At 42.0% G+C, this 22,168-nt stretch overlaps 1 protein-coding gene across 7 annotated transcripts in view; it reads left to right on the forward strand.

Annotated features, from left to right (window-relative positions):
* The window catches only part of CTBP1 (C-terminal binding protein 1), a 233,319-nt gene that overhangs the window by 146,974 nt on the left and 64,177 nt on the right, over window positions 1-22,168 (forward strand). For 2 of the 7 annotated variants that reach the window (XM_033059947.2, XM_033059944.2), the window contains exon 1: window positions 19,593-19,765. The exons of 4 other annotated variants lie outside the window; for them this stretch is intronic. Coding sequence is in view for 2 of the 3 variants with exons in the window: in XM_033059944.2 (XP_032915835.1) it covers window positions 19,726-19,765 (40 nt within the window). In the remaining variant the exon portion in view is untranslated. Of the gene's footprint in view, window positions 1-19,588; window positions 19,766-22,168 lie in introns of those variants that run through there. One more of the 7 variants, XM_033059943.1, reaches the window with a different exon arrangement.

Raw genomic sequence — 22,168 nt, forward strand, 5'->3', positions numbered from 1 at the left:
CAATATCACTCTTTTTTCCTCTTTGCCTTGCTCAACATTCAACCCAATGTTTTATGTTTTGTTTTGGGGAGTGCTATTGTCCTGTGCCTGTACAAAGCCAGTACATAAATTATTGTTAGATGCCTGGTTTTACCTTCTAAGCAAATCGTTCCCTTTTTAAATCATGTCAAGCTCCAAACAAGCCAGTTATTCAGCAGAGAGTAAATATTTACTTCCTGGAGGTTTTTTCTCATCAAATGACACAGCTATATTGCCCTTCCCTTTAGTTCAGACATGAAATGGCCATTCCCATGAAGAAATCTCCTTGTTCAATACCCAGCAGAAAACCCAAGTAAATCCAATGACCTAAGGGTCTATTGTTTTCATAATGGTCCATGTTGACATGAAATCTGTTCATCTTCTTTGCAGCCTTTGGTGTCAGAATATTTGTGCTGTTAAACTGAAGGCAGAAATGACAAAAATGCTGCTGACAAGTGCATATAGTAAACATGAGAGTGGCAATGTATTGTTTTCCAGGATATTAATAAACTACATGGGGTTACATGGGGTTTAATATGATGGTGCAGTCCCAAAATGCAGCAGGTCTTCAGAATCTTCAGCTTTTCCTTGTCTGGGATGTGATGGTGCAAGAGGCACTCAGGGGAACAATGGCTTGTCTGTGTGCTTTCTGTGGGGAAACACAGATCTCCCTCTGTAAATTGGTTTTATTCTCAGCTGGGCAGTGGAGATGTCCTGCTGGTCCAGTGGTGCCCTGCATGACCCTGCATCCAGCTTGGACCTAAATGCTGGGATGGGATGCACCAGTAATGGGTTTAGGGGTCATGAAATGCTGTTAGTGATGTGGTTCTTAGGGCAGGATCTAGGGAATGTTTTGCTATGCCTAAAGACTCTTCTGCTCCAGTTTTCTTGAGAGCATTGTTAAAAAGTTGTGGAGGGCAGGAAAGTTTGAAGATGAGTTCCCTGGATGAGGTTTAGTATGAAATGCAAGCAGTGGTTTGTAACAGCAATTCCCATTGATACCAGCAAAGGATGGAGGAGAGAACAGCCAGCAGGAGGACATGGTCCTGAACCCTGAACTCGCCCCTTTTCTGATCAAAGTCCAGATATTTTTGTTCTTAGGTTAAGCTTCAAAACTTGAAGTGTGTTCTTGTGAGATGACTGTGGTATTTTCTTATTATGTTGAGGGAAATCTGTGTGGATTTTCCAAAGTCATTGTGATGTGTAAGATTCCAACTCATGAATTTAGTTATGTAAGTCCACGCTTTTTTTTTTTAAGTGATCAAATCACAAAGTATGTAGGCAGCATAAATCTGTGTATGGAGTTATGAGAAATGTCATGGGAATTTTCAGTCTGATACTGCAGATCAGTACAAATGAAGCCAACTTGGTAACATCAGGATTTAACAGGTCTTTTGCATCAGAAGTAGGGCATAGAAATGTTACTTTCCACAGGATGATTTTTTTTCCCTCTTGCATCAACTCATAGAGATGTCAAAATTTGCAAAATTAGGTCATTTTAACCATTTTAACCACCAAGTTAAGAGGAGCAGACCATTAGAATTTCAATGTGGGAAACTGCAGGAGGGAGTTTGAGGGTGAGGAGAGACCAGCCAAGGTTACTCAGGGGAGGATGGCCAAGCTCACTGACTTCTTTTGCAAAGCAGCCCCTAAAACCTGGCCCTGGCAGGAATGAGGGAAAAGTCCTCTTTCAAATGTTTTCCTCTGAAGAGCAATCTCTGTAAATTAAAGTTACAGGTGTAGTGGTTTCAGGTACAAATCCCACCTTGGCACAGTGCCCTGCTACATTCCCCTACTTAATTCAAGGATTTATGTCTGAAACTTTACCTCTTTTGGGCTGCACTCCTGTGATTTGTCCATTTGGTTTGCCATGATGAACATCAAAATCACTAACATTAAATGCACTTTTAAAAAATTATCTAAAATAAGTGATTAGGAATGCAATGGCCATATATTTATGCATTACTTACGGACAAATATTTGATAACCTGACCACATTTTTCATCTCTAGGGCAGTTTAATTAAATAAAGCAAAATGTAGAAAAAATAAATTAGAATTTTATTTAACCCAAGCAAACTTTTTACTAAAACAGAAATCAGTTTGCCATCTGTTATAATTGATGGAGGTCTAAATTGTCTTTTTTTGATAGGAACATTTAGCAGACTGAGCTATATTTAAATCGCAAGGTTTGTACTTAGAACATCCAGAAATTAGGTTATTATTTATTAAAAGACCCACTGCATTCTCATTTCAGTAGTGATGAATGCAGGAAAGAAAAACTTGTTTCCATCATCGAATTTTCAAGTACAATTACTTAGCTGTGCTCATACAATTACGGCTAAAATGTCATATAAATAAATGACTGTATAATCACATTTACAAAAATGTACCACAGGATGATATTTCTGTGGATGCTGGAAGAGAGGACTCTAGGAAATACTGCTTAATCTGGGTGGTTGTGTTTTTTAATTGCCCAAACTGCACCTAAAATACTAAAAATGGGTATTTTTCTGAATAGTCACCTCATTGTTTGTAGTGATTAGCCCAGATAAGAATTTAAGAAGAGGCCTAGGCAACAGTTAAATTAAATTTTAGAAGCCACACTCTTCTTAAGAGCTGTAATTTTGCTCCCAGTAGGTCTTTAAATGCTACTCACATGCTGCCTTCTAAGTCCCATTATAGATGTCAGTGCTCCTTAAGTTTGGCTTTGTTTAAAAAGAAAAAAAAAACCTCTTCTTTTTGAATGAAACGTGCAAGCAAATCATTAGATTAAATTGCTCAGGAAATGATATGTGTAAATTGGATCTGCAGAGTCGTTGCACAGCCTCCAGTAAACTTGGAAATCTGAGGGCATTGTACGGCTGGGAGAGGGGAGAGGCTGCAAAGGAGGAATTCAGAAATATTGCCCTGGCATGCAGGGATGGTGTTGGGAAAATCAAAGCTCACGTTGAGACTTGAGTTTCAAGGGCAAGGAAAAGCTTCTACAACTACAGGGGTAATGTGAGGACTGGGAATGTGTTTCTGGGGACAGGATGCAGAAGAGGGTGACTGGGAACAGTCAGCTTGAATTTATCACAGATAGATCCTGCTGGGTAGGCAGATTCACTTTGGTGGAAGCCTGGCTCCGTTTGGGGATCAGGGGACAGGGGTGGATAATGTTTTCCTCAGTTTGACCAAGGCTTTTGGTGCTTCCACAGTGTTACCCAAGCTGGGGGTGTGTGGTGGGATGGGTCTGTCAGCTGGGCAAGCAGAGGAGTAAAGCTCTGGGTGGATGATGGGACTCAGAGGTTGTGTTCAGTGCCATCTCCTCTGTTTTCTGGAGACAATAGCAAGTGGAGGAGGATCTATCCTGTTAGAAGATCTTACTGGTTTAACAGTAGCAGATGAAGGCAGGCAGTGATACTGGAGTGGAACTGCAACTTTTGATACAACCAGCATCTCCAGATTTCAAAACCTGTGTGTATATCTCACTTGTTTAATTTATAGAGTAACAGAATGGTTGAGGTTGAAAAGCCTGTAAAGATCATCTTGTTCCAACACCCTTGCCATGGGCAGGGACACCTTCCACCAGACCAGGCTGCTCAAAGCTCCATCCAGCCTGGCCTTGAACACTTCCAGGAACGGGGCAGCCACAACTTCTCAGAGCTTGTTCCAGTCTCACCCCCCTCACAGTGAGAATTTCTTCCTTATATCTAATCTAATTCTGTTCTGTCAGTTTGAAGCCATTCCCCCTTGTCCTGTAACTCCATGCCCTTGTCCAAAGTCCCTCTCCAGCTCTCCTGGAGCCCCTTTAGTCACTGCAAGGTGCTCTAAGATCCCCCTGGAGCCTTCTCCTCTCCAGGCAGGACACCCTCAGCTCTCCCAGCCTGTCCCACAGCAGAGATGCTCCAGCACTCTGAGCATCTTTGTGGCCTCCCCTGGACTTGCTCCAGCAGATCCATGTTGTTCTCTTGGAAGCTCTGTCACCATTCAGGGAAACTGAGAGCTTGTATTCACCAATCATTAGTTAAGGCCTGAAATAGGAGCAAGGTGTCAGGTTCTGCTAAGCCCTTGTGGAAAGATGGGAAAAATCCACACGACTGTGCTGTCCTCACCTGACCGTGGGCAAATGGGTAAATCCTGGTGGGAGGTTGGCTGCAGGAGCAGCAAGTTCTGGAGTTCAGAGGGATTTTCCTGGAAAAGATTATTCCATGACAGAAATCATCCCCTTCTGCTTTCTCAGACTAATATCAGCAATTTTTCATCGTATAAATTCCTGTTTATAGCTCGCATTTTTTCCCCCTATCATCTTGCCTATAACTAATTTGTAATGGGAGAGAGAGTTTAGCCAAGAGAATGTGTGGTAAAAGGTTGTTCTTAGTATCTGTATTTTGCTCAAGATCAGAATGAGTTACCAAGACAGTTGATTTTAAGGCAGGCATTATCCAGGGTGGGGTACAGTACTGATTTAAACATTTATTTTATGATGGCATATGTTATTCCAATAGCTGTAACAAGCATTTTAATAAAGTATGGATTTATTTTACTGAAAATCTTTCAGAGTTTTAGTACAGATGTTAGCTGAAGTTTATTTTGGCACACTCAACTGTCCTGTCCTCTACATTAAATGTTTAATTGAATCTCTTCAGTCTTTCAGTTTAACATCCTGAAAAATATGATCTGAATAACAGTGATATTGTTGTTTCATGTTCATAATTATTTAAAGAGTTACGAAAAACAAAAGTTAGCTTGTGTAAATGACATTTTACATAGTAAATAGTTAAAGATTTAACTGGAAAATTCAGTCTTAGCATGTGGAGGTCTTGCATACTTGGATGGCAAATCTTCATTGATTTCAGGAACATGAAGGCTTGGTCCATAAAGGAAAAAGAGACTTCTCAGTTTTCCCAAAAGATTGGAAAACAGAAAAAGTGATTATGGAAACTGTAGACACTTCATGTGCCATAACAATTGCAGAAGTGAGAAGTGTGTGTTGTGCTTCTCCAGTCCCAGGAAAATATTTTTTTAATCCAGGAAGTGTTTTGTGCAATCGATAGCAGCCCTGTGGGGGAGGATGAGGAATCAACTTTGAGGCAGATTTTGGTGTAAGCTGCACTCAGAGGATCTGTATGTCTGGACCTAAGGGTTGGGATGTTCATGGCACAGGGCATGGTGAGTTAAACACGTGCAGGTCTTTACTGGGTAAAAATTAAGGATGAGAGAAGAGCACAGGCAGATGGAGGCACTGACATCTATTATTGATGGGTATGGTTGTGATTGGAGTACAGTTACACAGATTGCTAAAAGCTCAGAGCTGAGATAGCCATCTCATAGGAAGCAGGATTGTCTTACACCCACTGTGTTTAGTTCTTCTGTATAACATAGGTATATCTGGCATTAAAAAATAAATGTATAAACCACACTGGGGTTGACAGTCTTTTCTTGATTCTAACAACAGTAAGTTTTTTGGTGGTGCAAATGCTTTAGCAACTCATTAATACAATTTTTATTGGTCTTAATTTCTCCTTTCTGTACTCCATGATTAATTTATTACTGTTTTGGTGATCTTTCAAAGTTTTGTCCAAGACAATTCTTATAGCAAGTTTTACAGTTTAGCTTCCTAATTATATTTTTGATTTAAAATGAAAGTAAGTTTTTTTTCTTAATCTTGACCTGCCAGGTTTATCTACCTTGGAAAGGACCACTCCTCTCTCATCAACTCTTTTCTTCATGTAATAGTAAAACTAGTTCAGCTCTAGTAGAAGTCAACAAAAAGTATGTTAAAATATGATTCGGGGGAGGCTGATGTGATACTTTCAAAACACAGTATTTGTACTAAAACAAATGTAATTTTACAGACCTTCAAGCTTATATTGTATTTTTTTTTTAGCAGTAGGCACTTCAGTTATTTGGCCTGTGTTCATGGACATGAGACAGATTGGGGGGAGTACAAACTGCAGGTTATTTAGTCAGCCTCCTACAGACTGCTATAGAATATTTCTCTACAAGGTAGCACTGTCTAATCTTTCCCATATTCATTGTGAAACCAGAATGATGCCACATTACTGACACAGCTGAGATCTACACCATGGATGAATGTATCCTGTGCTCCATCTCGTTAGTCATGTGGAGAATGACTCCTCAGTTGTAGTGGGATATCTAAATATGTTATGGATTCGCTCTGATAGCAAGCATGAGTGTGTAATAGGCAAATACTCTACATATTTTAAAGATGAGGAACCTGGATAGATAGAAGGGGAGTGGCTTAGCATCACAAGGTTGATAGGAGACTGGTGACAGAATCAGGAACTGATTGTATGTTTCCCAAATTTTGGCTGGTGCATTAATCCTTCTAATTTCTCTGCGTTTTGAGGTGCTCTGTTCCCTTACAAAAGTGACTGCCTGCAGAATTCCTCTAGGCCCTGTCTTGTGCAACTTTTTGCAAAGTGAATGGGAAAGCTGTGTCATCAGTTAGAATGTCAGCAAGTTAAATACCAAAAATTGAAGGGCAGCATCCAGTTCTGCTTGACAAGAATACAAGAATAGTCTTGCAGTGCTGAGAGATAAGGTGTTTAGAGAAGCACTGACTGAGCTAAACCTGAGCAAGGCAGCAGGGTTGGTCCTTCAGGACTCGTTGCCATTATCTGGTGGAGGACACCTCTGCCAGCAGCATCCCTGTGTGGGGTGATAAAGGTGCCACAAACTCCATCTCATTGCAGACTGCCCCTGGAGCACCCGGCACCATGATCTGTTTATTCATCGCTGGTCTCCAGAAATCCCATTTTGGTGCACTTGGATACACAAGTGCATGAGCCCCAAACTATTTGTTATTTGATGGCAGTAAAAAGAACTTGTTATTAATTTAGAACTGAAAGTCCCTAAGATCAGTGTTTCCCATGCCGTGTGGGGCTTCCCACTGAAGCCCTATAGAAATGTCTCTCATGTCTGGTGCTCTCAGTGGGATCACCATGAGCCCTCTCCTGGAAATCAGCTGGTTTATGCTAAGACACCTCTCTTCATCACAACTTCTCAGTAGTAATTGCTTATTGTTAATGGATGTCAGGAGCAGGGAGAGACTGATATCAGGAGATGATGCTCTGCAAGAGACAGCTCATCTGTTCTGTTCATTCCTAGAGCAGTGACCAGCCATTAGTCACCTTCAGCTTTGTGGAGCTGTAACTCCCCAAAGTGCAGGACCAGGAAGGAATTACCAGGTTACCTCAAACCCTCTTTGTATCATGTACATACCTGATACAGTTCAGCCCCAAATGTTTTATTAGACTGCTCTTTCAGAAAGGCATTTGAAGTATTCAGGAGATAAAGACATGACCATGACCTTTGTATTGTAGTCAATAACATCCACTTGAACAACAACAACAAAATAAGCTGGAAAATACAGACTTCTGAATGAGCTTCTAAGCTGCTCAGTGTTATGATGTCTTTCTTTAAGATTAGGAAGGCTTTTACTGTCTGGTATTTCTCCCTGCAAAGTGTAATCATGTTATCTCTGAGGGGGTTTTTTGCAGTATGGGTACATTGTGTTCATCAAGGTATTTTTTTCTCCAGTACTGAATTTTTTTTTGCAGCCTTTCACCCATGCAGAATATGGATGCCAGAGCTGGCAGCAACAGTTCACTATTTATAATGTTGGTAATTCTGTCCATAAAGGCAAAAATTTCCTCCCTACTTGAATTTAAGGATTTTTTCAAGGAAGACATGACTTCCCCATGTCAAGGTGTGGTTCTTGGAGCTCATACAGTTGCACATCCCTTTTAAGGCTCTAATTCCCTACCCTGTCAACATGACAGTAGTCTTTTCAAATGGCAAAGCTTTCCATCTTGGATTTATTAAAGCATGTTTTGTTTCTTTATTTATCTGTGATCCAAAATGACTGCATGATTGCACTTTTGCTATTATTTTTTAGTCAGTTATTATTGTTTTTATGATGTTCATAGTAATTTTTGCAAAGATTTTCTATTTATGTCCACGTTGTTGGGGCAGATGATGACAAATACCCATTAGAAACATCTTTACTGAGAGAGTTTTTAATTGACAAATCTGTCTTAAGATAACTGATCATAATCCTTTTAATATGTGTTTGTTTTTATTAGTCTTGTGTAGCACTAACATCTTAAACCAGAATGTCAGTAGAGCTGACTTGGACATCCTGTGAAGCTCTAATTTGTTGCATCTTCATGGTTGCCTTAAATGAATTTGTTAGATATTTATGAATTCTGGTGGTGAACATAGTATAAGAATTAAGATTATTACTTTCTGATGAAAATAATTTGCTATTTAGTAGAAATAATTAACAGTGTATAAATACACAGTGTCTGATTTCATTAGTTGTTCATTCTTGTTGGCCAGATTGAGTTTAGAAATATATTTTCATACCAGATCTGCCCAATGGCCCAAGAATTTAAACAATTGTACTTTATTAATTAATTGAGACCATAATCTAGTACTAGGAAAAAGAGATTTTAAAAAGAATTTAATAAAACCCCCATAAAGTAGCCTTCCAGTGGAGAAAATGGACTTGGAATGTATTTATTAGTATTTGACTCACTTCTTCGAATCTGAATGTGCATGCACAACTGCCCACAATTAGAATTATTTTTTCTAATGCATCTGTGTGGGTGTGCTTGGTTTCTATAGAGAGAGAGATGTTGCATTTAACCATGTAGTGAGTCATATATATAGTACAACTTGTTTGGGTCAGGAAGAAGAAGAATTATACTGTGATATTCTTACATTTCTGGTAGTGTAAGCTGCTCAAAAATCTATTTTGCAATTATCTTGATTATTTAAGTTCTTTGGATGTCCTTGTGAGAGCAATGAACTGTTCTTTCCAGCTGAAATTATTTAGCTGTTTCTTCCCTCAGTTAATGTAGGGAGAGAAAATCAATACAGAAGATAATATTTTAGCATTAGTTGATCCTAGGGTCTTATTTGATTCCAGCGTAGCAGGCTAAGTAGCAAATGCTCTTAGCAATTGTTTCTGTTAGTGGAATTTTGAAAGCACTAAGAGAAATCTTGATCCATGGAGACAGTACAGTAATTCACATTGACATATTTTCCCCATTTGCCACAGGGCAAGTGGAACTATTAATGTTCCTGTGCAAAACCTCTTTTCTCCTTTCCTCTTTTTTTTTTTTTTTTTTTTTTTAAGAGCAGAACAGAAACAGTGTTGATCCTAACAGTGGATTATATGTAAAAATTTAGACTACCCTGCAGCCATCAGAGGGAAAAAGATTCAGAAAATTTGCCTCACTGAATCTTTGCTTTTTTTCTAAAGAGACCCCTGCTCCATGAGTATATATATTTATTTATTTACATGGTGGATTTCTGTAGTGTTTTGGAGGTTTGATGGTTGTTTTAAGCAAGAGGGCATCTCTGGGGTCAGGGAGCAGGTAGCAGCAATTGTAAAATAAACTGTTTCAATGCTGCATGTCCACACGAACTGACTCTAACAATAAAATATTCTCTGAATCCATTCTGTGCTCCACAATGTACAGTCAGTGCCCAATGGAGACAGCCGTTCCAATCATGTATACACAAGGAATATTTGTTATCCATTGTAGTATTTTGCCTGCAGCTTTGAGAGACCCAATTTTATCTTCCCTTAAGCAGCCAAAATGATGTCAGCATCAGCATGGTACATTTTTTTCTTTGAGTGTTTCAAGAACCAAGAAATTGAGCTGTTTGTTGATAAATGAAGGTTTATGTAAAATACATATAAATTTAAGCAATTTAACTCAGTGCAGTAAAATGGCCTTTGAAATGAGATTTAAATGTGGGTTCTTGAAAATCTGGTTGGTTAGATGTGCAGAAAATAACAGACAGTTGAATGCTAATAATGCCATAAACAATAATTAGGCTGTGAGGAGCAGTTAATGATAGATGACCAAGTTTATATTATATATCTTCTCAATGTGCATCATCTTGGCTTTACATTACTGAACTGTGCGTGTGCTGTTAGATTAAAAGTTAACTAGAAAAATTTCTAGATAAATTAGCAAACAATTTTTTTGGTGTCCTTTCCCTTCAATCATTTCCCTTCCCTCTTTCTCCTTTTTTTTTCCTTTTCTTTTTTTTTAAGAGAGCCAAGAGACGAAGCTTAGGTCACAAATGAGATGAGTTTGATGACCTCAGCCTCTGGCCTTTCAGATATTTGTCTATGTCTGAAAACATCCATAGATTTTAGTACATTTGGAAATCTCTTGTCAAGAAAGATTCAGGAATAGACTGGGAATACTTAATTCTGCTTGTGATTGTAAAACCTCAAGAAACAAACAAATCATCTCCTTCAGTACTTGGTATTTAGTAAAAGTTACAGTTATGATGCATAAAAGGAAAAACATTCGAAATACTCATTGAACCAAAGTAGGGTTGTTTTTCTTTTTCTCCTCAGACTATTTATTATCTCCATGAATTATTGTTCATTCCTCTCTTGTGATAGTTCTTTCTGATGTGGGCTTCTCTGTAATGTTAATCATAGAGGTGCAGCCTCTGGGAAAGACACAAACTTTAACCTTTCTGGGTCACGGGTCTCGGAAGCCACTCCAGTTAGAGCTCAGCGCAGTACAGCGATACACAGAGTGTTCCCATTTGTTTCCAGGTCTTTCAGGAAAAGAGAATTAATTATTTATACCTTATCTATATACATTTACTTATTATTACAGCTCAGTTGTCTTTAGCCTCCAGTAGTTAATTTAAAGTACATTTTTCCTAAGGTAACTTCATCATCTATGATATAACTTGCACTGTTCATAAGGCGTATCAAATCATTTTAATTAAGAACCCAATCTGTTTGCATGGAAGTATTTCCCTTTTTGTCTATGTCTGCTGAACTTTCTTCTTCCTGTGGTGATGTACAAGCCTGTACTGTGATCATTCTTCCAGATACATAAAATAATACAAATTAATAAAAGAGTATTCTGATATCAGTGACTCTTCAGCTGTTCATAGAATTATATAGAACCCAAAGAAACCATAAGGATTTGAAGGGAAAAATAGGCTTTATATACCTTAAGATCTTCCTTGGAATTATGTGATAAAAATGTAAACTTAAAGATTGTTGATTGCAGCAGTGTTGCAGGTTTTTAATATTTATTGTGTTACTTACAATCTTGTAATTCAGATGGCACATCAGTGTAGTGAAAAATAACAGTTCATTACATAAAAGCAGTATAAGACACCCTGTTTCATGAAAAAGACAGCATATGTTAAGGAACCAAGTAATTGTCTTGATAAAATAATTGAAAAAAAAAAAAAAGAAAAAGGCAAGATAGGCAACATGATGTGCATTTATTGAAACTGCTTTCAAAAGGTACATGATGTTCCAAGTCCTCTTCTACTCAATACTCTGTTCCAGGAAATTTACCTTTCAAAACTGTCATAGAATTTATTTTAATGCTGTTTGGTTTGCTGTGCAAGGCACTTTCTATCATTTACCAGCAGTCCTGGCTCACTGGGGAAGTCCCTGGGGACTGGAGGTTTGCAAACAGGACACCCATCCACCAGAAGGGCCAGAAGGAGGATCTGGGAGCTGCAGACCTGTCAGTCTGGGCTTTGTGAAAGGCAGGTCCTGCTTGACCAGCCAATCTTCAGTGACAGGGTGACTCACTCAGGGGATGAGGGAAGGGCCTGGACAAGTGACAGGACAAGAGGAACTGGCCTCAGGTTGTGCCAGGGAGGTTTAGATTGGAAATCAGGAAAAAATTTCTCCATGGAAATGCCCAAGCATTGAAACAGCCTGCCCTGGGCAGTGGTTGAGTCACTGTCCTTGGAGGTATTTAAAGGACATGTAGATGTGGCACCTGGGGACATGGTGACCTTGGCAGTGCTGGTTGCAGTCAGTGATCTCAAACGATTGTTTCTAGCTCAGGACGAACTCTTTGTGGGCTTTCCACAGTGCCATTGTGAATCACAAATGCTGCAGATGTGTCAGCCCAGCCACCTTGCCAGTGCCTGCCTGGCACAACAAGAGCTGTGTTTAAAATTGCACCAGTGATCCTGCTGTGTCGAGACTCGCGGCTGTTGTGAGATGATGGAGCTCCCAGAAGACACTTGTAGGACCAGAGTTGTGCTGTGCTGTGATACAAATTGAACAAAACATCTCTGTCAGATGGTGTTCTCTTGTGTGGAGGAGTTGAACCGTTAAAAAGACAATGATTTAGCAAACATTTTCATGAGATGTGTTCTCTCTGCAGTATCTTCTTCATGTTATGTGATAAGGCCTTTGGAAAGTTTATCCATTAATCTTTAAATAATACCATCCTATCATAATGCTCAGTGCTGCCTTAGTCTGTAAGTCAGGGTATTTGGCAGTAAAGATCAGCTCAAATAGCAGTAAATCTGTTGATACTGATTATCACCTCTTGGAATCGCCTTTGCTTCTGTAGTGAAATTCTCTTACATGAGTGTAAGTAGTGTGATCTTTCTGCTAGGAGAACACACTGCTCTCTCATTATTCAGCTACATAAAGGGAGTGTTTTCTATATATTTTTTTTTAATTTTTTTTTTACATCACTCTGTAAATCACATAAATTGGAGTCCCTTACGGATTTGAATTGTGTTTCAGGAATCTTGCATGGGGATAAGGATTTCTTGCAGTTTACTTTTCAGCTATTCAGTTAAGAATAAGAAGTAAAAAAAAAGCTGCCCAAGAGTATTGTGGTTTAATAAAAGAAAAAGGCTGGGCTTCTCAATGACCTCCTACAGATGTTTGTTAGAAAAGGATACATGTGTTAGGAGAAGTTAAAAATGTGACTGTGTCACCAGGTATATGGAGGCAGAGAACATGGAATATCTTTGTTGGCTAATGGGGTTTGTGTTTTACACATGAAACCTTGCTATTTCATTTTACTGTTCTAAAACCATCAACCATTTACTGTAATGGATTGCCTAGGCTGTATATTGTTCTATGTGTTGTAAATATGGAATTGATTTTCACTGCCCATCTCTTTGCTTACTATTCTTCTCTAGTCTGATTTTCCTGTTAGAGTGCAAAGTTCACTAACGCTGGTATTATTTCTACATATTTAATAGCATGTTTTTCTCATTTTGTTTACAATTCTCTGGATATACTACTTTTTAAATTAAATAATTTGAATCTCCAGGTAGAGCTGGCATGTTTTGTTGTAGTCTGTTAAATTGTCTAACAGTTATCAGTGGGCAGGTTTTACTGTGTTCAGGCAAACGTGTTCAGGTTTTTCAATGTGCCACTGTGTTCTGTTGCTTGTTACAGCTGCTGTGCACAGTGTGGGTTATTGAAGGTACCTGAAGTGTTTGACTGATAAGGTGCAGCTGCTGACTGGTGTTGGGGTGCAGCATGATCAGATTTTAATTGGAGGGGATGTGATCAGTCAGGGACAGCCAGGGAGGTGCTGTGTGTCTCAGGAGCTGGTGTGGTGATTCACTAGAGGTCACTTTTTGCTCACTAATGAACCACTCTTATCTTAGCAGTAGGTGATGGTGGAGTGCTGGTAGTGCAGTATTTCGTGGTGGTACAGAGCAGTGCTCAATTTGGAAGAGGATGAAATTCAAGACTGGTAACTTCTCATCATCCCAAGTAAATCTGACAAAACAGGAGAGTTCATTTCAATGTCATAAATGTCATAATCCCAGTGCGTGATTGTGCTTAAGGTTCTTGCCAGCAAATGGACATTTTCACGTAACACTGTTCTGCTTTTTTCATTCTTTAGTATCCTTGCTGGTTTTTCAGATGAGTAAGACTTGTGCTTAACTTCAGAACAAAGTCTCTAGCTAAATTCTTAGTGAGATGTGGCTATGATTTCATATGTGTTTAATTTTTCTTGAGGGCATTCTCAGTCTTGTGGTGCATGTTTGAAACAAGGAAGAATGATGCTTTCTATGCCACCTAGTGAATAAACGATGGTCGCAAATGCAAATAAAATTGTTTGGGAACTTGAAATCTGTCTCTGATACAACTATTGCTTTTTTCCCTTGTGCAACTTTGACAAAAATAAGATGCCAAGTGTGTTAGAACTTAAGAGGAGGTGGAGGATAGTGGAGTGCAAATGACACTGCAGCCCAGTAAGACACACCCACAGTAGCAGGTTCACTCAGGACATCCACTGGTTCTGTTTAGGCTATTGGATGGTTCATTATTCTCCATATTACCTGTGAAATTACCACCACCAAACAGGTTATTGAATCTACTCCAGACTTGTGGGTTTTGATCCCTTCAGTTGGCCTTAATATGTAGATCTCGTTTTTTGCATGCAGAATGCAGCATCATAAGGAGTATCTGGTTCTCATTATAATTCTGAAGAGACAGTCAGATTTCATAACTATTCTGCATGGGCCAGAGCCTACTTCCCTTAATCATCTAAAAAATAGCACTTTGCTTCATGACCAGGCCCAGACTGATTTAAAACTTGAGAAGTAAATTACTACTCAATAATCCAGTTCTATAAAAGTAAATGCAGAATGTTGTTATGCTGGTTCATTATGTTGAAAGCATAGTGCATTATAATTTTTAATGGAATGTGAGTGTAATATATTCTGAACGCCTTCTTCAACGCTTTGGGAGACAATTGGATCTGTGGTCCCACCAAGTGAGGGAAACCCATTGTCCACAGAATTTTCTTAGTAGCTACATGTAAATCTTTTAGATTTCATTAATAGCAGAACCCTCAGCGTAGTATCTCTGCAACTTACACAGTTTGAATGAGCTCCAAGATTTCAGACAGGTGAGGAGGAGAAAATCTTCCCAGGGTCACTAAGCCATTTTTTGTCCTTTCATGTTAATTGGCTGTTCATTCCTGGGAACACAGATTGTGCTGCTTCTCCTTTACCTCATCCAATGTCAAATCCCCAAAGCAGCCCTGCCAGCACAGAAGGGAGTGAGCCATATGGGGCAGGTTGCAGTTGTTCCTTCAGGTCTGGATTTATTCTACTGTGAACAGATGGACAATGGCTGACATCCACTAATGGTTCTTGAGAGGTTTCTTCTGCTGTTCATCTCTGTCTTCTTATTCTCTTCAGCCAGAACACAGGCTGTCCTGGAGATGGTCTGGTAACTCCTCCTGACTAGATGGAAAATAATACATCTCATTTCACGACAACCAGAAAATGCAGAGGATTTAATTCCACCCTGGTTCTTACGTTTTTAGCACTTGTATGAAGAGGGTGAGATCAAGAAGAAAATCCCTTAGTCACTTAATACAGATAACATCAGAGGAGAGAGGTTTTTTGTGTTCAGTGGTTTGAAGGGAATTTATTCTTCAATTCATTCAGCTCACTACAAGCTTTTTCACTTCGTATTTCCAGCATAGAGCTAGTGGAACTGTTCCATTCTGAGAAAGGAGCAATGCACATTTGGCATTTCAAAAATTACTTTGAATGTTTGACACAGCTGAACTTCTTGTTCATTAAGTGGAACTTTAATCTACTACTTTGATCCTTCACCTTCTTTCTAACAGTAGATGGAGGTCCTCTATTTTATTTCACGCTGGCAATGACCACAATTTCTTAAAGATGAGGTGGTTCTCTTTAGTCAATTATTCTTTTTTTCCATTTTCCTCTCAGAACCTGCTGAAGATTTTTCTCCAAAATGACTTTCACATGAACCAGAAAGCATTAGCTTCTTGCAGTGGCAAGTTGCACACAGAGGAAGTTATAACTAAAAAAAAAAAAGCTGTAATTTAAATACGCAATTGCAAAATCCAAGTAGGCTGATCTCTGTGTGTGTTATATAAACAAACGTTTTTCAGGATACAAAAGAAAGAACTAAGGAAATATTTAAATCCAAACAAAGTTTTCTTTGCAGATTTTAAATAAATTGAATTGACTTAGTTTGATTATACTTTTAAACAATCTGTTTTAGGATAAAGGTTAAGTGTTGGGCCTGCTTTACACAACCATTCTTTTCTTCTGACATAAATCTCTCCTAGGATCTCCTAATAGCATCTGCAAGATTTAATGTTGACAAAAGTTGAGATATTCCATTGAAACATAATCTTGCATTTTGATTAAAAATGCATAAAGGTTTTAAATTTATGGCTTTAGCAACTGTTACAATGAATGAAGTCTGCTTGATAACAAAGCAAAACCATGCATGAAAGAACCAGCATGCACGGCTGTGACAAACCCAGGAAAATCTGTAAGCACACAATAGCAGTATCTTTGAGTAAGAAAATTGTCAAACCTCACTATTCACTTCAAAAAACATTCTGCATGTATCTTGGCTCATTGCTTAGGCGGTAAAACAGAAAAACTTCCTCTTTCAGTATCTTCAAAGTCACATCTGCTAAAGATAGTGAGCCCTAATGCACTGAATTTGTGAAAGCCCAAGGTCATGCCCTTATGATTGCCCATTCTGAGGGGAATAAAAGTTGTACTTAAATTATACATGTGTCTGTTAATAGATACACTTAAAACAATGTATTTGCTCTGCAGCACATGTGCTCCTCCAGCTGACTCTTAAGAAACCAAGAAACAGTTTGGGGGCGTTGAAAAACGCCATAATTCTTAGCACAGGGCACAGAAGACACTCAGCTGTGTTACACTGCTGTTGAAAAAAGAGGTTGCAGTAACAGCAGTGCCCAAATGCAATAAGAGGATTGTTAGGCTTTGTGAAAGATGCACTGTATTGTAGCTGTGGGAGCTGTAGTGTAAGAGCTGTGGAGATGACTGAATGTGAGGTGATCCAGAGGCGAGCTGCTGGAGAAAGCAGGAAGCAGAATGGATGGGGGCAACTGGAGCTTGGCTGGAGTCAGCTGGTGTGCTCCTGGATTTTCTCATGTCCAGTACAAAACTAGGCCACTGACAGCCATGCAGGGGAGGAGGGCTGAATTTGGGGGAAAATGAGCTGCATTTTCTTAAGCAGAAAGAGCACTACATTGTGTTCTGAAGGAAAACTTCAGTTTCTCCTGAGCTATTTAATGTTTTTTTCCATCCTGAGAGTTTGCATAGTTTATTCTGGAGAGCAGGTGCCTTGTGGCAGCTGTTGAGCAGGGTGGAGAGGCCTTTTGTGGAGAGACCTTTTGGGGAGATGGGGTCAGATAACTTCTTCAGCAGGTGCAACTCAGCTTGCTGCTGCTGGAGGGAACAGTCAGCATCAGCTGAGGATCCAGCCCACGATGTTTTCCCAGGAAAACTTGTGATGGGTGTGCCAGGAAGGAACTGAGTCCCGTGTTACCTACAGCGTGTGTATTTGTTAGATCTGTGTACAATCAGAAAGGAAAAAGAGCAAGCATATGAATCCCTTCACGAAGTAGCATAGAGAATACCAAACTGCAGTATTAATAACCTCCTGTTATTGAATCCTCCATCTGTTCATCATGCCAACTTATCCTCACTTAGAGCACTCCCCTTGTCATAATATTTTGCGCCACACTCCCCTCCCTCCCCGAAGCAGCAGTTCCAGTTTAGATCTAAACATTTGCCCAGTCATGTAACCCCACCAAGGACATGGTCTCAGTGCCTGGATCTGTTTATGTTTCCCTATTAAAAAATGCAACTGAATTCTTAATTTCATTTTTTATTTTTTCCTTTTCCACTAGTAATTTTTTTTTCCTGGAGATTTTCCTATCCATATTGGTGTTCACAGATATTTCTCTTGTGGTTTAAGCCTGTTTGACCCCCTAATGCTCATTTGTGATACTTTGCCACATGGCAACTGAAGCAGTGAGGGAGTAAAAAATAATGATTTTCTCATTAGAGCTTTGATATGTATGTGTTTTTATATTTGCTAACATCTATAAATGGCAATAAAGTGGTTAGCCACTTTAAAGTGATTAAACCCAAATTTATTTATACAAACCCCACATGAGGCGCTTGGCTAGATGCTGCCCTAGTGATGCACAGTGAGAATTTAGGGAAACTGTTCTTTGAGGGATGTCTGAGACGTCTGTGCTGAGCCACAAAAGGCTTTCCCAGGAATACAGGAGGAAAATGAACATACATCAGAGGCTGCATAAATTTATCCTGGGAGTTACCTCCCAATCCCGGTGGATAATCCCTTGAAAAGGGACACATTACCTGGGAAATGCTGGGGGAAAACAAGTTCGTAGGGAGCTGGAGCCAAGCTGCTGAAGGCTGCCTGTATGCTAAAATCCTTGAGTTGTGCCCTGAACGGATTCCTGAAATCCACACAACTCGGAGGCTGAAACCACCCTTCATAACCTCTGGGTTCAAATATTCCCCTCATGGCCAAACCAACTCCCAGAAAACCCTGGGGGCAAATCCACAGCCCTGTCCGTTCTTTCACTAAATTGCTCTTGTTCGCTACTCAGGAGTCTGTGATTTTATCCGAGGGGGTCCGGGTCCCTGAGGGATGCTGGGGCCGTTTGCTGACAGGAAACGATCGTTTTATTTCTGGAAAAACCCAGAGAGAAGGGATGTTCGCTGCCGGGCTGGGCTGGGCTGTGGGTGGGGACGGGCGAGTGAACGGCCGCGGCTCCGCTTCCCGCCCGCGGCTGGGAAGGAGGAAGGGGCGGCTGTGCCAGTAGAGGGAAAGTTTCTGGGAGGGCTGGCGCGAAGCTCCGGGCGCTGAGGAGAGAAAAGCCGCGGGGCAGGAGGCGGCGGGGCCATGGCGGCCGCCGCTCCCTCACCGCGCCCGGGCGGGGCCGCCGTCAGCCGACCCAGCGGCCGCGGGGGCGCCGCCACCACTTTGGTTCGCGTCGGCCGCCGCCGCCGCTGTTCGGGCGGGCAGGGCATGGCGGGCGCGGGGTGCGCCCGGGGAGCGCGGCCACGTGGGCGCGGTGGGAGCATCCCCGTGGGGCAGGAATCGCCTTGGAGTCACCGAGCCGGGACAATTCCAGCTCTTTCCCTAAGAATCGCCTCCGCTCGCGGCCGTGCCGGCCCTGCGGAGTTAGTTCTGGGCTTTTCAGGGCGGATCAGGGAAGCTGCCGGAAGCAGTGACCCTCGCCGGTCACCAGACCCTCACCGAAATTAGAGCGTTATGGCTTTGTTTGTTTTCATTGCTGTTAGTTCGTGAGGGAAAAGCCTTAGCCGTACCAAAATACAGCGAAACAGCAGAAGTGCTGGCGTTGGGGTGCTGTGCCAGGAAAAGGCAGAAAGCGATAGGCAGGAAGTTCCACCTGAACACGAGGAGGAACTTTGCTGTGCAGTGAGTGCACGGGGAATGCGCTGCCCAGAGAGGGTGTGGAGCCTCCCTGCTGGAGATGGTCCAGCCCCGTCTGGATGAGCCCTGGGCCAGCGAGGCTGGACCCGGTGACCCGCTCTGGTCCTTCCGACCTGACCCTCCGTGACTCTGTGAACGCAGCCGGCGTTAACTTTGCCGAAGTTTGAACAAACCAAACCGAACCAAACCAAACAAAAACAAAACAAAGCAGTGGCGACATCGCGTCCCGGGGCAGATCCCGGTTTCGCTACGCGCGGCCGACCCAGCCACGCCCGCCCCGCTGTCTCGTTCGTCTCGGCGCCCGCCTAGAACCAGGAGATCGAGCCTGGGGGGCGCGGCGGCAGCGGCCGCTCCCCCCCACTCCCCCCTCCGCCCCACCCCGCCCCTCCCTCCGCGGGGGCGGGCGGGCGCGCGTGCGCGCGGCGGCGGCGGGGACGCGCCCGGCGGCGGGGGCGCGCACCGAGGCGCCGCTCAGTTCGGGGGCGCCCACGGAGCGGCCGCCATATGCCGCGGCTGCCGCGGCGGCTCCGAGCGGCGCTGCCCCCCGGCATCCTCCTCGTCCTCCTCGTCCTCCTCCTCCCCGCGGCGGGCGCGGACGGAGCGCGGCGCCTCCATGGGAAGTTCGCACCTCCTGAACAAGGGCTTGCCTCTAGGTAACCATCCGGCCTGCTCGCCGCGGTGCGGGGCGGAGGGGGGGGACACACACGAGCGGCCGCCGCGCTTTGTGTGCCCGTCACCGCCGCTCCGGGCCCCGCCGCGGGCAGCGGGGCTGCCCTGCCGGCCGCAGCGCCCGCGCAACTTTGCCCGGCGGCTGCTTTCTGGGGCTGGCTGAAAACATAAAGGGAAATAAAAACGAGGGGCGGGGGGCGCGAGTCGTCCCGAAGTACCAAACTCAAAGGGCGCTGAAGCTGCGCCCGGGAGGGGTTTGGGGTGCTCGGTTTCCATAGAGGGGTTTGGGGTGCTGGATTTCCCGAGAGGGGTTTGGGGTGCTGGGTTTCCCGAGAGGATTTGGGGTGTTGGATTTCCCGAGAGGGGTTTGGGGTGCTGGGTTTCCCGAGAGGATTTGGGGTGCTGGATTTCCCGAGAGGGGTTTGGGGTGCTGGGTTTCCCGAGAGGATTTGGGGTGTTGGATTTCTAAAGAGAGTTTGGGGTGCTGGGTTTCCCGAGAGGATTTGAGGTGCTGGGTTTCCCGGAGAGGGTTTGGGGTGCTGGATTTCCCGAGAGGGGTTTGGGGTGCTGGGTGAGCGGTGCCGGCTCCGAGCTGCGGGAAAGCTGGGCCGGTGTTTGGATAAACAGGAAGTTTAAAAGCGGCGTTTTATTGCTGTAAAAAAGTGCTTAAGGCCTGGCTGGTGGGATGGTTTTGGCAGAGCTGCGGATGGGTTGTGTGTCAGAGGTAAGGCTCTTCACCCTAAATCTCAATTTCTCTGTTTTTTCCTTTCCCCTTCCTTTATTTTTTTTTTAAGCATGCATTTATGCTGTTGGTTTTTAAGGCAGTATGAATAATATGCACAGGGTGATGTTAAAGATATGCCTCCAGAATTGCCTGACATAAATTGTCATGTTAATCTGAAGGTGATTTTATTTTCCTGCCCCCAGACATAAGGAGACAGAATGTCGATTCTGTTTATAAGCGTTATCATTTTTGTAAGCAAATTTTACCAAAAGAAGGCTACAAAGCGTGGAATAAGCCTGTTTACACTGTAGCTATGAGTCAGACTGCTCTGCTGCTTTGTTTTCCTCTAAAAAATTAAATTCAAAAGTCAGGATTTAAATCATAGAACCGAGCTGGACAGAATAATGGTAGAAAATATTGTTAGCAGTGCTCGATTTTAAAATTTCACCTGTTGTGACTTAAATTGGACAATTTCACTGTGCCTTAGGTTTTAGTAAATGTCCTTATCAAGAAGAGTGTTTGCTTTTAGGCCACATTGGAACTAAAGATAATCATCCTTTTAGCCTCATTGAAAATAATGAGGCCTAATAAACTGGAGTGAGTGTGTACTTTCTTTTCCAGTGAATTAAAATTAACTGTCATATTTGCGATGTGTGTGCATGTTTTGAGTGCATTGCACCGATTCCTCCTCCAGGGTCTTAAAAGATGTAAATGTTCTTATTTAGTATTCGAGCCCCTTGGCAAGTAGCCTGATGCCCTTATTAAAATATTTTAAATCTCATTATTCTGTCCTACTAGGAAGGGAGCAAGAAAATACCAAGAAAAATAAAACGTTATTTAATAATTTCGTATTGAGTGAAAATCTGTTTCTTTTGTAAATATGAAGGGTTAAAAAGCTGAGTATAAATTAGACTGCTGGCAGAAAGATAATTGTCCAGTGCATCTCTTTGTTCTGTGCTCTTATCTGTTTTATCTATTTTTAGCTCTGCGTTGGTGAAGCAGGCATGTAAAATTAGCAGCCCAAACTGCTAACTTTAGTGTATTTTATAATGCTGCTCTTTATTGACCCCCAAAGGCAGCAAGATTTCAATATTGGAATTCCTTAATGTTTGACAAATAGCATCCTCCTCAGTTTATTATAATGTCAGCCTTCCCCAGAGTGAGGTAGTGACAAAATATTTTGCCCATTGGCAATTCACTGGTGTATTTCAAACCAAAAGGAAACAACCCCCTGCCCCCAACCTGCCTCTTTTCCAGCCTGAACAAGAAATGAGTGTTTATGAGGTGGCTGCAATTCATAAACAGATGAGAGAAAGTGAGAGAGTTAAATTTTTCCCTCATTTTTGTCATTGTTAGTATAGAATAATACTTGGGACGTGAATTTCGTTTTTCTGTGTTTGTTTGATGGCATTGAGGGTGTGAATTGGTGCAGAGTCAGCAGTGTGTTCTCTGTCCTTCTGTAAGCACACCCCCCATGCCCCCCCAAATAACACAGATTCAGTGTTTCTCCATCAGGGAGTGTGTTATTCCATTACTGAATTGGCAAATAAAATAGTAATAATCCTGAGAACTGCTGCAGTCATGCTCAGTAGAAGAGTTTAGTCAATGGAACTGTTATTTTGAAATGAAACTACTCCAGTCACCTTTGTGAATTTTGCAGTTG

The sequence above is a fragment of the Catharus ustulatus genome, chromosome 5 (genome assembly GCF_009819885.2).
Source record: "Catharus ustulatus isolate bCatUst1 chromosome 5, bCatUst1.pri.v2, whole genome shotgun sequence".
Classification (NCBI taxonomy): domain Eukaryota; kingdom Metazoa; phylum Chordata; class Aves; order Passeriformes; family Turdidae; genus Catharus; species Catharus ustulatus.